The sequence below is a fragment of the Salvia splendens genome, chromosome 22, assembly GCF_004379255.2.
Source record: "Salvia splendens isolate huo1 chromosome 22, SspV2, whole genome shotgun sequence".
Taxonomy (NCBI): domain Eukaryota; kingdom Viridiplantae; phylum Streptophyta; class Magnoliopsida; order Lamiales; family Lamiaceae; genus Salvia; species Salvia splendens.
The window spans coordinates 1,453,129-1,467,395 of record NC_056053.1 but is presented as its reverse complement, the minus strand read 5'-3'; the positions used below and the strand labels follow the sequence as shown (position 1 = coordinate 1,467,395).

Here is a 14,267-nt window from a genome sequence, read left to right as displayed (position 1 = left end):
AATTTATAGAACATTAGATCTCTAAAATTCTAAGGTCCTAAATAAGTTGTAGTTAGCAATTAAAGGATAAGTTAGCAATTGATCACATCCCACGAACAATATACATATATTGCAGCAACGGCATACTTACTTTGTCACTCTCCCATTTTTTAATTAAATTTAATTTAATCTCTTATAATTTTAATATAAATACACACTTAAACCAGATGCATTCTTTTTCACCATTGTACTCAATTTTATTTTGATACATTATGCATTAGCAATTAAGCATTAAAATTCGTATATGAGACTCTATCGTCATGGAGATAGGTAGAGGAGTACTTAACATAAAATACTTTTACAAAAATGAGAGCGTTCAAATAAACACGTATAGTTGGAAAGTCACTTTAACTCGTGAACCTTTAATCTATCTGCTAAATAAATGCTTGAGTTCAACACAAACACTTAAGTCGACTAAACACCTCCAATGGTTTACAGCTCTTCAAAATATTGTTTAGGAAAAATGCTTGTACAATATTTAAAATTTGAGATACTGTACCTCATTCTTTTGACAATTGTCTACGCCTACCCTTGGTTTCTCAGCATCTATAACACGACATCCTCGGAAGGAAATCAACCCTCTGTATCGCTACAGAACGACTCCGTCTCAGTTGATCTTCGGCTTTGGTCTCCTTGGCTTTAATACAAACCAGAGTACAAGGCCAACAACACCAAAGGCAGGAATTGTAGTCATGTCAAACTCGACTTCTACTTTCCTCTGCCTGGTGCAGTGAATTGGATGGAGACTCGCAACAGTTGCATTTGTGTAATCAGCAAATCTGTGCAAAACAACATATGTAAACTAATAATGTCAAGCTTGTCATCCTTATTCGAAACCATGGACAAATAAAAAATTAGAAAACTATGCCAAGTTATACAATCAGATCAGTGCTAATTTAACCAGAAATAAATGGTAACTGAAAGTGAATTATATGCTAACCCTTTTGTTGCATCCTCTAGAGTGTGAAGCAGTCTCAGGGCATCAGCATAACGTAGTTCCCCAGTTACAGTTGAAATCTGAAGGATAAACCAAAAAGAAATTCAAAATGATGATGAAAGGTCTAATCAGGGCTATGCATTATATATGTGATTTCAGTTGTTCGCTTACTCTTCTCCACAGACTGATGACATAATTATATTTGTTCAGCAACTCACGCTCCTGGGATAGGAAGAGCTTGAAAGTGTGTTCTGCTGTTTCTCATTTAGTGTCAACAATCAAATATTCAAGGTACAATTGAAAGTGACAAACTTTCACTACTAAACCACAGATTTTATGGCATTAGTATGAAGTGCAAAACTATGGTCCTGAAGGACCTGAATTAGATATTTAATTTAAATTTAGGTTCTTTTATTATATATTTTGTCTCTAGGAATCACATAGGTACTCAGGGACAGATTCTTGAGATTGTTTGTTGTTTGATGAATGTAGCTATTACCAAGACCAAGATACCACAAAGAAAGGATACATGTACGCTCCATCAAAAGAAGATTGATTGCTGAATTCACAAGTTGTATTGACTCCTCAAGAGTTGTGAGTATATAGCTCCTAGCAATGGTATCAGACTGGAACTGGGAAATATGCGCACCTCCGGAAGTAACAGAAAATGGGTTACAACCCACTGACCATGTCCAGTCCTGTCGCACATCACGGTATGGTTCAGAACATAATTGGAAATACAGATGTCTATTCCATCTCTAATTCCCGCATTAGAAGTTATAAGAATCATGTTGATATAGAAAACAAGTGGGTGTGCACATTCAAACACTGACTCAAACACGAAGCTGAACAAAAAAAATCAAGAAAAATAGGAACATAGCAGACATAACTGGTACATGGCCCAACAAAGTAACCAATAGATTCAGCTAAAAGGGAAGGTAGAGGGAAAACTAAATCAATGTGCAGTTGTGCACGTAACTAATTGATGTGAGAATAACATAAAAGGGAATAAATGACAAGATATGCTTCAATTTTAATTGGATAGGACTATAATATATTAATATTAATGCCCTCATAGTCTAGTAAAACCTGGAGCAACTAAACTTCCAAGCAAATGCAAATGAATCCACAACTTACTGCTCTTGTTCCAAAGTTACTTCTGATACACATCCCAAATACTTATATATAACTGGAGCTTCAATTATCAAACAGGAAATTATGCAGCATAAGAAGGCATCTGAGCAATGAAGACTACATTTCACTGTTCATTACAAATCGGAGAATGATTAAGTGCGACAGGGCTTTCCACTTAACAGGCAATAGTCACAGATTAGGTTAACGAACTTGTCTAGGCCAGAGCAGATATATAGCTCCCCCGAGAACATAGGTTAATCAAATACATATGTGAACTTTTAGCTGGGATTGCACACGAAGCTCGCCATGGTTATAGGATGCCACTGACCATAGAATTCGAGTCTTAAATATATTAAAGTCAATGCACCATACATACTGATACCTATAATCTACAGCAATCCTAGGGCACTCCACAAAACAATTTAAGGCACTAGTGTGCATATGAATATATATAAGACAAATCTTTCTTGGCAACGAGGTAATTAACAGATATATGATGGGGTACAGATTGGAACTTGGTGAAAGCACAAATAAACATTGATTTAATAAAACATGTATAGGATGTTAAGGATCCAATAGGTTAATATTACTATTATCATTTCTATTTGTAGAAAAATCTTTCCATCACATTTCAAATCCATCTCTCCTTTCCTACTCATTTAAATCACAGAAGCAGAAATATTTACTAGATGCTAGGACCATAACAACTGAGCTTAACTGTTGAAGAGCAGTAAATATGTTATAACCTCAATTGCAGCATCATGGGCTTGACTGTAAACTAGATGAAGTGGAAGCACCCCAGCCAGATGTTCAGAGACAGCAGCCAGAGCAGCTTTTGTAGGCTTCCTGTGCAACAGACAACAATTTAGCTTTTTGTGCTTTACTTTGAGCATTTATCAGTAGTTAACAAAATAAGTACTATAGATTTTAATGCTATTATCTATGTCCTATGTTTTCACTATAGTAGCAATTGTTTTAACCTCAAGTCCCACAAAAGTGACTGTCCATTGCACTGCAGATGGCTTTCCCAGGATGATGGCTCCGACTGGACAACAATTACCATGTCAGAGAGTGCTCTGGCCTGATAATGCTTGTCGACTAACAAACCCTCATTGTGAATGAACCAAAAGATGGGGATTTCCAGTGTAGACCTGCTTTGTGCATGAAAACCTACATAACAAAATAATTATTGAAATGTATTTGTGCACATGAATTTGGAAAATAAAATTTAAATATGAAATCTATAAGCACCAGAAAATAAAACCTTTCAAGGAAGCATGATCATGTAGCCTCTGTAACTGATGCTGAAGAATAGAAGAATCAAGATATGAACGAACTGTCTTCCTGAAAGTTCCATTCACAAGTAACAGAGGAACAGCAGCTGCTCTCCTAGCCACTGAAAATGCCATCGCCAAAGCAGGATCTTCAGACAGTGGTAACCTATGAACAAGTCAAAAGTAGGGTTAAGAACATAAATCAAATAACAAATTCAATTAACTGTCAGTAAGGGGTTATCCAGTGATCTAGTTTAACAGCAGGCTTAACAGTCTGAAATTTGTTCACATGCTCCAAGAACATCAACCAAATGAAAAGTTAGGGAATATTGATCATAATCTATTCCTAAGAAGTAGTGCGGGCGCGACATTAGCTTCTTTCATTCTGGCTGAATCAAAGTTATTAATTATTGATAAATTCATGTTTTTAGTTTTACACGGCCAGCCTGTTTGGCATTTAGAGCTCAATTAGATTCAATATGTTTCATAAATTCTGTACCTAGAGCTGTCAGAAGCAGTACTAGAACTTCCTATCATTTTTTCCACTGCAGAATGTACAGGCTTTTGCATGTAGACACATAAGAACTGCATGCATGCAAATCTTCTAAGTGCACACTATACAGGAGAACACATTAGATATAGATGGAAATCCTAAATTACCTAAGATGATGCATATAGAAGTAATGAATAGAAAGCATACATGTGTTGGCTGAAGTGAACTTGCTGAGAAGGTAACACCAGAGAGGAAAGCCCATGTGTTAGACTATCCAGATCAACAGGTAACTGCTTAACATGTCTTACTTTCTGCATAAATAAAGGAAGAGTGAATACAAGATGGATATACTTTCTTTAGAACTTCTAAAGAACGTTTTCTTTCCCATATATCTTTACCTCTTGCGTGACAAAAAACAATTGAAAAGAGATTTTTTCATAATAGTGGAATGCACCCTCTGCAAGGGAGGGAGAAATTATGTGCCTCAACGAACCCCAGAGTGTTGCCCCTAGATATGAAAGGAAAGTGTCACGTGCAACAGTGTAGTTCTGGAATTCCTGCATGGCCAGAGTGTGGTCAGAATGATACATTAGTGTCCACTGACAAGGGAGAAATAGCATCAATTGTCAGGATCTCTATTGTGAACCAAGAACAATATATATCAGACATGTCTAATATGGAAAAATGGAAGAGCAAACCTCATTCGTATCACTGAACAAATTCCAGCTCTCCATGCGTTTCAATGCGTCTATGGCTTTTTTTCTATGACTTTCATCATATTCCTCACCCTCAAAAGACTGGAGCTCATTTTTCAAATCATCCATGCGTTCATCAAGCTCTGTATTGATGTTGCAGGCGTTCAATTAGAACGTACAAGAAGGGGAAGTGGGGAAAGAAGGTCATCAAGTGAAAGCCCATTATTACCTTCACAAAGTGAAAGTTTGACCTTTCTTCCCTTGCAATGTTTGAAAGCAAAGAGCTCATATATGTCTATCTCAGCTAGAAGGACATCAACGGCATGATGATCTTTCTGCATCATTTCATATGAAATATAGCTCATAAATCTAACTGAATAGAGGATGCTAACAAATTAAATATATGCATTGTGCATTGAATAGAAATACTGTACAAATTTGAGGACTACAGCAGACTTTCTCCCTAAAGATAGAACAAGCAAAATTGGTACATCGCATTCACAAGTTCTGGCAACAGTGTCTAACAATTGAAGATGCTCGATCATTACACCACAAAGAATAAACTTTTAAATATGCATGGAACATAAAGCCAGGCAATCAGCATCATCATGAATCTGGTGTCAAGGGTTACAACATCATAAAGTCATGACAAACAAGAAATCCAAGAACCGTACTAAACTAATAGTACATATAATGATTAAGGTTTTCCTAAAAGCCATATTCGGTAACTCAACGCCACCCTGCTGCCATTCAGTAAACTTGATGGCCTTTTTTGCCCTTTTTCGAAAAAGAAATGTATTTGATGGTCGAATTACTTTTTATAAGCAGCAGTAACTAAAGGTCTCTTTTATGGCAACTATATTTATAAGTGTCAACTTGTACTCATTCATGCAGCATATTTGACTCATCATTGGCAAACAGTTATTAAAAGAAATACTATAGATATGCCAGTATTCTACTATATAAGGGATCATCTAAGGTAGATATGCAGACTTTGAAAGCTCAATACAGCTTCACTAGTGGATGCTTTCCATGTTGGGTAAACATTTTTGTTACACAGTGTATTTGACTGTTGGACTCGCTGCTGCCTCAACTGTTGTGGGCCTGGCCCTTGTTTTTGTTTTAATTAGTTTCTTTATTTGGTTCCTTAGGGTTAGTTATGGGCTGTGGGCTTAAATTTTCTCAAGAGAACAAAAGGAGGCTTTCTCCTTACAAGATGGACTCGCCTAGGATATGACCTTGACCAGAACGACACTGTTCTGCTTGGGCTGGAGAGTTCTCTCTTCTGATTGTTCTTTTTACGGTTTGGATATTGGTCATATGATTTATTCAATAAATATTGTTCTACATTATGTTAGTTCTCCTGTTATCTAAGTTCTGCTCTTCCTACTCGTACAAAGAATCAAATTTTTTTCTACTACTACTTGAAAATGGGACTTAACTGCTATAGAATTCTTTTGCTGAAGTGATCCATTGAATTCAAATAACATGTAATAAATAGTACTCCTAAGTGCTATGTACACCCAGCCACAAAGACAAAGAGAGATGTAAAAAAATAGTGGAAAAATTAGAGATACATTTTTTAAAACAATCTTAACTGCAAATAACATAACCAATAAGGTTGCTTTTTTCAATGTATCATCATTTTGGCTAAATAGTATTTCTCATCATGTAATCGCATGCTGTAAGAAGCTTAAATAAATGCCTACTTCACCAAACACCGCAAACTTCTCCTGAATTGCCTCTTGTAAGCGATCTTCAGCTTCATCTTCTGATATCTCTGGATCATTGAAACATTGTAAGGATGAAATAGCCAGTACATTGGTTTACCATTATCAGGAGGTAAAGAATTACACACAGTGACAATTAGAAACAGACAAAAGGTGCACATAATTCAAATATATGCAAAAAAGGGACATGGCCATTGAAAATACAATCTCAGGTTGACACTGGCCAACCAATAATGCGGAAAGATATCGATGGAATTGTGAAAAGGAAACATAGTGATCTGCGGCTTATCCGAATACGATCATTGCGATTAATTATAATTCACTTCCTCTGACCGACTATTACCTGCAACTGCACCAATTGTTTTCTCCACATTTGGTAGGCTTTGTTCTGTACGCACTCCTTCTCCACCTACCGAAGGTCCCCATGAAAAAGGTCCAGCAGACAAGTCGATGAACGCCCACCTGGTATAAAATGACTACCAACTATTAAGAATCAAGATCTCGAGGGTGACAAAAGAGAGAAGAGGGTGGGGGAGGACTTCACCTTTGATTTCCTATCCACGTATCTGAGAGACATTCAGCATGAAAACCATCTAAGTTTCCAGACTCCAAATCTTTCTTAGTGATAAGCTTCAGATTTTCATTTTTCCCTTCCAAAAACTGCAATAGATTTTGAAAGATCATACTCGAAAACTTCCCAGAGAGAAGCTTGAATTACAAGGTGATAAAGCTTCCACAATCTGATCGGCACAGCCAGTCCATATTTAAAGATGAAACCGGCATATGCATTCTCTTAAACATGTATCAGTTAGCATTATACCACAAGAAGAATATACCTGCATAACTTTGCTCTGTATCATATGAGCTGTGTCTTTCCCTTGATGTAGCATCTCAACATTGTTCAATGTGTCAAGGCATCTGTTATACCACTCTATCTGATAATCATTTCGGTAATATCCAAGAGAACACATCAGAATCATGAAATCTACAATAGTTACTCATTGATCAAAGACTTGACATGTGTTTTTGTATTGTGTTACCCACCAAGTATCAGAATGAGAATCAGAAAAGAATCTCAACCAAAGAAAATAAATGTATGAATTAGATGGTTAGAAAATTAGTGGTAGTATGACTAGTTACAAGAGCTCTGCAATAATTTTCAACTTATATGTCACAATTATATATATAAGAATACAGGCGAAGTATAACGAACCGTGTCAGTCTCTTCCATTACAGTCCAGGAAAACTTTGCCATTGGATGCTTTTCATACAAAGGTCTTTTGATTTTCTCAAGAGCTATCAAGATTATTCAATGTATAAATTAGTGACTGGATAATATGTCAGTCATCTGCCAAACAAAAGAGCAAGTACTACACACCAAGAACACTCTCTGGATTTTTTCCAGACTGAAGAATCTTCGTCTGTAAGGTCTTATTCTGCAATATTAATTAAAGTAAGTGGAATAGCATACAAAAAAAGGAAACAACAGAAAGCTGATTTTATAGTTAAGATGTATGGCTCAAATATGAAAATGATCAGGTGCTGTAAACTAATAAAGAATGGCTCTTTTCTGAACAAGAACAGCAAAGTAAATCTGATCGATTAGTTAAGAAGAATCTTAAATTTTTCCTAAAATTTAAAATTTAATGTAATCAGATTGGAAATGGATGTTGAGTATGTATTGAAATAAGGAACTCAAAAGAGGCCAAAAATTTATAAAAACATACCTCCTTTAGAAAGTTTATTTCAGACTCAGACAAGCCTCTCCTGCAGTGTAAAATCTGAGTCAGTGACTCAGTGACCTCACCAGCATGGAGATATAAACACAACACCAATTTAAAAAAAAAAGATTTTTCTGTCAGACACAAATGGATGATGCAAACTATTTCAAAATTTCTCCTGCACTTTCAGCATTTCAGAATCCTTTGGTTTTTTCGTCCTCTCTTCTGGTATTTTCATAAAATTCTGAACCTTTTCTATTTTCCCAGGTCTCTTTTGCATAATAGTTCTCATAATAACACAACTATATGGAATGCACATCTTGTCATAAACATATATAATCAAAACAACCATGTATTCACAATAATCAAGTCAGACCAAAGATCAGAACTGAGTTCCGTCAATACTAAAACATATTACAAGAGTTTGTCAAACCTAGGCCAAACTCAATCTTTTTAACCTAGTTTTGAGTTAAACTATTTAGGAAAAAAACTACTCCCTCCGTCCCCCAAATAATGTCACAGTTTGACTGGGCACGGGTTTTAAGAAATGTAATGGAAAGTGGGTTGAAAAAGTTGGTAGGATGTGGGTCCTACTTTTAAAGTATTAGCTTTATAATAAAATGTGAGTGGGAATAAGTTAGTGGAATATGGGGTCCACTACTAAAAATGGTAAAAAGTGAAATGTCACAAATTTTGTGGGACGGACGAAAATGGAAAAATGTGACAGAATTTCAAGGACGGAGGGAGTATGTTCTTTATTTGTCTGAGTTGATGCTTTTTCAAATTGGGTTGCAATAGTATACAGTCAAAAGTGCATCAGAAATTGACCCCATACACTGGTTAGTTAGCATATTATGCGGGATAGAAGTTGAAAATGTTTACTTATATGATGGTGACACCACGAAAGTGACAGAATAAGACATGAGGTCTCTACCATAATCTTTTCAATGGACTCGAATTGATCAGATTAGTATAGCAGATAACTCTCTATAAGTAGATCAAGAGTGAATCAACAATTCATGGTTCAAAGTGGATGCTAGTTACACTAGTCCAAACCTGGATCATATAGGCAGCTAACTGAATATTAAGTAGATTTATAAATTGTGGCATGACAAATGCTTGTATTACAAAAATTATAGCTGGCAACAGTAATACTAGAAAATAAACTAAAGCATGAATGTAGTTCCTACTAATCCATCAGTAATCCAATACAAGTACCGTTATATGGACAGGCATTAGCACATGGCTCTAATCATAGCATCTTATAAGATCAACACATAATAAAATACCACCAATTTAGAAATAATTCATCGAGATCCTTTTAGAATAGAACTTTCAATACTTGTAAGTTATCATGGGTTGGTTAAAATGTATTACAAGGCACTGTGTCCAAACTATACTAACTCCTCAGTTTGAGAAATAATGAAACTTAACCAAACCAAATGTAGGTGTAGCCAATGTCTTCAGGTTGGTCTAGCTAGGAAAGGCATGTAAACTTATAAAAATCTTTCACAAAAGAAATGATTAATGTATTGAGATTCTGCATGCATCCTATTATTGTTGCAATGAATGGTATGTAAGCATAGTCAAAACAACTGAACAGAGGTGCATGGGTGTCCTAAGCATGGAAAGAAAGTATTCTAAACCATAGCAAAAATGCAAACGCCATTTAGAGAAGATATACAATAGCCAGGTTTATCTAAAATTTGATTGACATTCCTTATATCTAATAGAAAATGCTCGAGGAACTTACCGATAGCCATATTTAGGTCTTTTTGCATCATGATTTGGGTTCAAAATAAAGATGTTATATGCACCTTCCAGTTCTAAATATTCCACAAGGCTGTTGATGACAACACTGATCATATCAATATCAACTTGCCAAAGACCTGCAAGATCGTCCCTTTAAAGAGAAAAAAACGGGCATCACAAATATGAGCATAGGCCAACTAAACTAAACTAAACAATATATCAAGTCTTCGCCTAGTTCACATTGCATTTAAATACCTGGTATTAGATACATTATCCCTGCGCCCAAGGACATCGATTGCACGTTCAAATAAAGATGTGACTTTTTTGCCCATCTGGATGGCATGAACAGAAAAACTACAGGTGCATTTGACAAAAAGATTAATGTTAATAATCGACTACAACAATCAATTCAAAATTCTAAAAAAATTCATGAATCAGGCAAAATATAAAAAGTAATGAAGCATGGAATAATTAGTGAGAGCAGTACTTGTAATTTATGTGACTGACTAGTGGAAGATAGTGACGTTGCTCGTGATCAATGTTAATCTTGTAAAACGGTTCAAGAATTTCTCCAATTTTTGGAATTCTAGTGTGCTCAAATATATGATCAATTTTTGTGAACCATCGCTCTAATTCTTCTGGATTTAGCTTAAAATCTGCAAAACAATCGACAGGAGATAGTCATAAATAAAATCTACCTAGTACAAAAAACAGCAAGGTGATTGAATTGAAGTGATCATTCGCAAAAGTAAATAGTGCATCTCCAGATACCTTGGTTCCCATTTCCTTCAAATCCAATGAAAACAAAGTTTACAGGCACGGGAAGGTAGATTGAGTGAACTTCCAAAAGCTTCAGATAATTTGCAATATTTCCTAATATCCAGAAAAATAACAACTTCAAGTTCTGAATAAGTGCAGTAAAAGGCATAAAAACTTCATATACCCAAGGTAAAGAATAAAATTGTGCAAAGCAGTCATGTAACCAATGTAATTCTTAGCTAATAGAATTATCACAACTAAATATATTCATCAGATAATGCAAACTCAATCTCTAATGATGCCTGACACACAAAAGTTCTTAAAAACATTTCTGATTTGAGTCCCACCAGGCGATTCAAACCATAACTGTGTACCACGCCTCCTCTGAAGAATCTTCTTTATCCTCAAAGATTCTCCTTTTACTCTCCAGATGTAAACCCAACAAATGGCTGGACTTTATAACACTTTATTCAAAGATCAAGCTACTAAAACTAGACAAGAATAAGTCAATGATCGACCGTAGCAGTGACAAGCTCATTTAGCACTCTATACTAAAGTCTGAGAGAGAGGGTCCATGAGGAAACACATGGTTAAGATCTTCTGACTTTTTCCTAACACAAAATGATCCAGTTTGAGATAGAACATTATGTGGAATCACATGCTAAAGTTTCAGAGACCTGCCTAGAAGAGTCCACTTTTCTAAAAGTGAACAGCAAACTCATCCTTGGATGGTAATCTAATAACAAGAAAAGGTCATCACTTCTAGATGGGAAACCTAGTCTGTAAAGTTCATCTATGTTTTACGTAATGACATAATCTAGATACTACTTCAAAAGTTGCTTAGAGGGAGCAATAGGCAAGCTGCACGTGTCATATTAATTGTCCTACAAACAGTGTTGTTAGGGTCGCGGGGCGCACCGGGTCGATGAGGTGAAAATTCGGGTCGCGGGTCGACGAGTCGACGGGGTCGAGAGACCCACAAAGCTAGGTTAATTTTTTTGCCTTTTAATATTAAATAAAATAAATATATTGCTCTAATGTTTATAATGTATCAAATAATATAAATGTAGACTCAATTCATGTGAATAGAGATAAAATGGAAAATAGAAATGATCAAAATATCAAAATAATTCATAACTCATAACACAATAAATAAAAATCAACATATATTTAATTTAATTAGAACATCACAATATATTTAATTAGATTTGAATGTAATTTTGATTGGTAATTAAAGGTATTTTTTTTATTTAAATAGGAACTAATCATATTCAAGGAATAGAGAATATGAACCAATATTAATACTAATATTTAAAAATGAAGTCGAAGAAAATGATTATTAACTTTTATAGGTCCTAGAGCCCTAGCTATAGCTTCCACCTACTTTCCTTTTAAAATTTTTGTCTCGGTAAACCCCCTTCTTCTCTCTTCATTCCCCTTCTTCTCTCTTCATTCTCATCCCTTCGTCTCTCTTCATTCTCACAGACCCATTTCTGAGCTGCCATGGCCGACGATCTTCTTCTTCCAGCCGCTCGCCCCAGCCGATCAACCCAGCTGCTCGCCCCAGCCGCCCCAGTGGCGACCCCTGAATCTCGACCCACCCACCCACAATGGGGCGACGTCGGTCTCGACCCTTGCGACCCGCGACCCAAGCGCGCTCGGGGCGCGATTTTAACAACACTGCCTACAAACACCTCCTGCTAAACCTGATGCAAATTATTTTAACTACTCCATAATTTATACAATAATTCTCTGTTAAAGAAAAGAAAGTCTTTGAATAAGCATATTGAACAAACTCTCAGGATTCAATCAAGAACCCTATGCAGGTAAGCTGGTGTCTTTAGTCCATATGATCTTTAAAGATTATGAAGTTTCAGTAAGGTTTTTAAAGTATCCCCAGCTTGGCAAGTGGCAACCAAGCTAAAATTTAAAAGAAAAGAAAACAGCAAAAGGAGCAGTGGAAACCACACGAATGATTCATGCAAAGAAATATTAAACGAGTTACCAATATTCAGGCAAGACAGTACACATGTTTGTTCATAAGAAAACAACAAACAAATGTTATGGAAATCAACAAATGAAGCTTAATGAATCTTGGTAAAATTTAGCTACTCTCTAAGAGATATATTGCGAACAGAATAAGTACCTGCCTTGGTGAAGTTGGACGGATCAAATTTGCTCGGGTTAGATGATTCCAAATCATCAAAACCTGTACACCGTGAATGCCAGTTACAGAGAAGGCAATTAATAAGCAAATGCAACATTCCTATGACTCAAAGGAAAAGGCACCAACAACTTGCATCGAACAAACTGAAGATTGTAGAAAAACATCATACCAGTTCGCATTACAGACTCACTCCAGAAACGACTTTTCTCCTTGAGGTTAAACAAGGAAAAAACAGACGATGGTGATTTACCCCTGTTATGATTGCCGAGTGGAGCCCCATTTGACGTATTCTCTAATAGCTGATATAAAGCATAAAAAAATCAAGTCAACCAAACAATACATTTCCACCAAGGTTAACTCAGTATTCATCTAGCCTGCTGTTCTCCCTCAGTTTCAATATCAATTTCTTCAATCTAGAGGGACTTAATCAACTTATACACGTAAAGTACAAGCCAAATCAAACAATTAAGCAAAAACGAAAGCAACTCAAGCTAATTGGGGCGTTGAAGGTTCAGATACAGTTAAAAACAACCTGAAATTATCAAAAGAAAGTGACTACACTATTTATAGATATAACAACAAGGAAAAAGAATTACTCACCAGAAGAGAAAGCAAGATTAGGAAGAGAACGCGAGAAATGTGTCGACCGAACATCGGAGCTGATCTCCACATTCAATCTTAATCCACCTTGCTTTAGCTCGGGAAATCGGAAAATCCCCAAATTACAAAACAGGTTCGATGAATTTATATATATACTCCTCCTATGCTGTATTTCAGTGTGTAATAAAGTCGCATTTGCACAAATTTCCACTTGCCCAATCCATAGTACTACCACTCCATTACTCGTCTCTATTTTTTTTCTATTTTATAGAGTATGTATTTTATATTAGTAATAATTCTTTTATTTTTAAAAGAGGGAATATTTTTTTTGTCCACGAACTTTACCAAAATATCATTTTAGTTTCGTGAACTTTAAAAATATCATTTGAGGTCCACCAACTATGGGTTAATATCATTTGAAGTACTTTTTTACTATTTTCAAGTTTTTTCTGGACGAAAATACCCTCAATATTTTAGGGTATTTATATTTCCAATAAACTTATCATATACTTATATTTTTTATAAATATATTTACAATATATTTTTGACTAATTTTCTAAATATAATTTGACCTACAATATTATCATTTAATTTTGTGACATGCAAGTAAAATTGTTTCTTCAATTTTTTATTTTAAAGAATTTTAAAATTGAATAAAGAACTTTTCTTTAATAATAAAAAAATTGAATAAGGATCTATTCTTGCATATCACAAAATTAAGATTATATTTAGAAAATTCATCCAAAATATATACTAGTTAAGATATTTATAAAAAAATATGAGTATATGATAAGTTTATTAAAAATAGAGGGAACATATTTTTTGGATGAATTCGTGGTCGAAGAAAGATAATATGTTGTATATGATAAGTTCGTGAATCAAAAAAGATGTTCCTCTATTTTTAATAAACTTATCATATGCTCATATTTTTTATAAATATCTTTACTAGTATATATTTTGGATGAA

General features: G+C 35.2%; 1 protein-coding gene across 1 annotated transcript; it reads right to left on the bottom strand.

Annotated features, from left to right (window-relative positions):
- Positions 1-321: 321 nt before the first annotated feature.
- Positions 322-13,460, bottom strand: LOC121787214. Its single transcript, XM_042185893.1, has 25 exons — positions 13,302-13,460; positions 12,871-13,000; positions 12,681-12,743; positions 10,547-10,648; positions 10,263-10,431; positions 10,031-10,129; positions 9,777-9,926; positions 8,030-8,069; positions 7,681-7,738; positions 7,516-7,598; positions 7,139-7,237; positions 6,847-6,962; positions 6,646-6,764; positions 6,282-6,352; positions 4,802-4,907; positions 4,576-4,715; positions 4,276-4,434; positions 4,085-4,188; positions 3,375-3,550; positions 3,091-3,280; positions 2,857-2,956; positions 1,506-1,674; positions 1,148-1,230; positions 980-1,056; positions 322-818 (listed from the first exon to the last, which is right to left on the bottom strand). Exons 1-25 carry the CDS (start codon positions 13,371-13,373, stop codon positions 647-649), a joined length of 2,847 nt encoding a protein of 948 aa, XP_042041827.1. The 5' UTR covers positions 13,374-13,460; the 3' UTR covers positions 322-646.
- Between the last annotated feature and the right edge of the window lie 807 nt (positions 13,461-14,267).

Excerpts from the sequence above, each read along its gene's own strand:
- LOC121787214 (XM_042185893.1), bottom strand. The coding sequence starts at position 13,373 with ATGTGGAGATCAGCTCCGATGTTCGGTCGACACATTTCTCGCGTTCTC. Across the intron at positions 3,551-4,084 it reads GTTCACTTCAGCCAACACAT|GTTACCACTGTCTGAAGATC; the intron begins GTATGCTTTCTA and ends ACTTGTTCATAG. Across the intron at positions 1,675-2,856 it reads CCCATGATGCTGCAATTGAG|GACTGGACATGGTCAGTGGG; the intron begins GTTATAACATAT and ends GATGTGCGACAG.